Consider the following 1,652-nt stretch of genomic DNA (forward strand, 5'->3'; position numbering starts at 1 on the left):
TGCAGCGCTGGGTCGACTGGAAGGAAGAAGCGCTCGAGGTGGTATCGCTTTAAAAAGATGTTGGTCGTTGTGAGCGCAAAGCACGCAAACCACACGGCAAAGTGCCAGTTGGTCGGGATTGTTAAATTTACTGGCGCGCCGCATAGAAAAAGAGAGGGAGAAAATCATGGATCCTATTTTATCATCTTTTTTTGCGCGTTGAGCAGCCTTGGGCATTTCCTGGATTACGTAATCTCGCTTGGTTGATTACGTCATACTAGCGAGGTCAGTAAAACGCCAGCCAATCAGAACGGGGCATGAAACGCCAGTACTGCGCTGCATGGCCAGCTCTGATTGGACAAAATGATGGATTTCCCAGGGGCTAGATCAACGGCCATACAAAATTCAAGTTAATCATCCATGCAACATCATTGGACAAAATGGAGCGGTTTTCCATGGCCGTGAACGCCGCAATCATCATGCGGTCCACGGCGACCGCACGTGGCGTGACGTGGTTCACGACCGGCCGTGGGAGTCGCCTCAGCGACGCATGAAGCTGAGACGCGCGCCTCTGCTACCAAGCGCTACAGCCTGCGCCCCTCAACACAGCTGCTCCTGCTCAGCCCCGTGCGCTCGTCGCCTCCCGCTCTACCCTCGCTCACGGCGACTCCCGAGAAGACGCCAAGCCGCGCGTGAGCGCCAACCACCGAGGCGGCGAGCCGATCGCACAAGGTACGTAGAGCGACACCCATCGCGCTGCCCGTGCTTGCTTGCTCACATCAGTGTTGCTCTGGTAGCGCATTGTCCACCTGCGCAAGGGTCCTTCGCGGCAACCGGGCTCTTCAAGATTGACCACCGTTGGCCCACGGCAGATAGCTGGGTAGCTGAGTCGTTGACCCGCGTCGCGGACGCCCTGCGTTGGAAACGATGCCGGTAGCAAACGCGTGGTCAGCGAAGGCGCGCCGAGGTCGAGCGACAAAGCGACAACGAGACGCGATTGAAGCCGCTGGGTAGTATTGCATGTATGTAAGTTAATGAGATTGCTACATTCGTGAAGGACAAGACTGACACGAGTGCGCTCGAGAAGGCGCTGTCTAAAGGCGACATACCGGAGTCAACGGAGGCACAAGGCGCACCTCGACAGCATGCCGGCGGTGCCCGTGTTGCTTAGGGCTCGCAGCGCAGTGCAGCTTTGGCGCGGAATCAGTGCGCTGGCGCATTTTGATGCTATACGAGCAAGCGTCGTAGGCGCCCATTCAGGCGATGGTGGTAGCTTGGTGGTGGCGACCAGGTAGCGCGCCGCCAGCAGCGGCACGTGGGGTGGTCTGTGCTGACCAGAGCGACACATGTTGGCTATGCAAGCGCGCACCAGCGGACTATGCTAGGGAGATGACGATTTGTAGCCTCCAAGCCGGAAGAAGCGATGCCAGCGGCGCCGGCATGGGTGGCCAGTGCAGCGCCATCCGCGCGGACCGCCCGCGCGGCCTGGAGCGCCCGACGCAATAGAATGCAGTGCAGTACCCTTTGCCATCCTATAGCCAAGGTCCGTATTTGATTTCACAGGATATAAAGTCTCAATAGAGCATCCGCCAGTAAACGTTAAGGGCCCAATCAAACGGCACTTCGCCAACCACACCTACAAAATCGTCCAACATAGTATAGACAATCGTGTA

The 1,652-nt window shown here is 57.6% G+C and overlaps 1 protein-coding gene across 1 annotated transcript; it reads left to right on the forward strand.

The window, feature by feature from the left end:
• Positions 1 to 434: 434 nt before the first annotated feature.
• On the forward strand, positions 435 to 675 carry SDRG_03800 (hypothetical protein; the record flags this gene model as incomplete). The annotated part of the gene is made up of 2 exons (XM_008609444.1): positions 435 to 480; positions 536 to 675. The coding sequence occupies 2 exons, from the start codon at positions 435 to 437 to the stop codon at positions 673 to 675; spliced, it is 186 nt and encodes a 61-aa protein (XP_008607666.1).
• Between the last annotated feature and the right edge of the window lie 977 nt (positions 676 to 1,652).

The sequence above is a fragment of the Saprolegnia diclina genome (assembly GCF_000281045.1).
Source record: "Saprolegnia diclina VS20 unplaced genomic scaffold supercont1.9, whole genome shotgun sequence".
NCBI lineage: Eukaryota > Oomycota > Saprolegniomycetes > Saprolegniales > Saprolegniaceae > Saprolegnia > Saprolegnia diclina.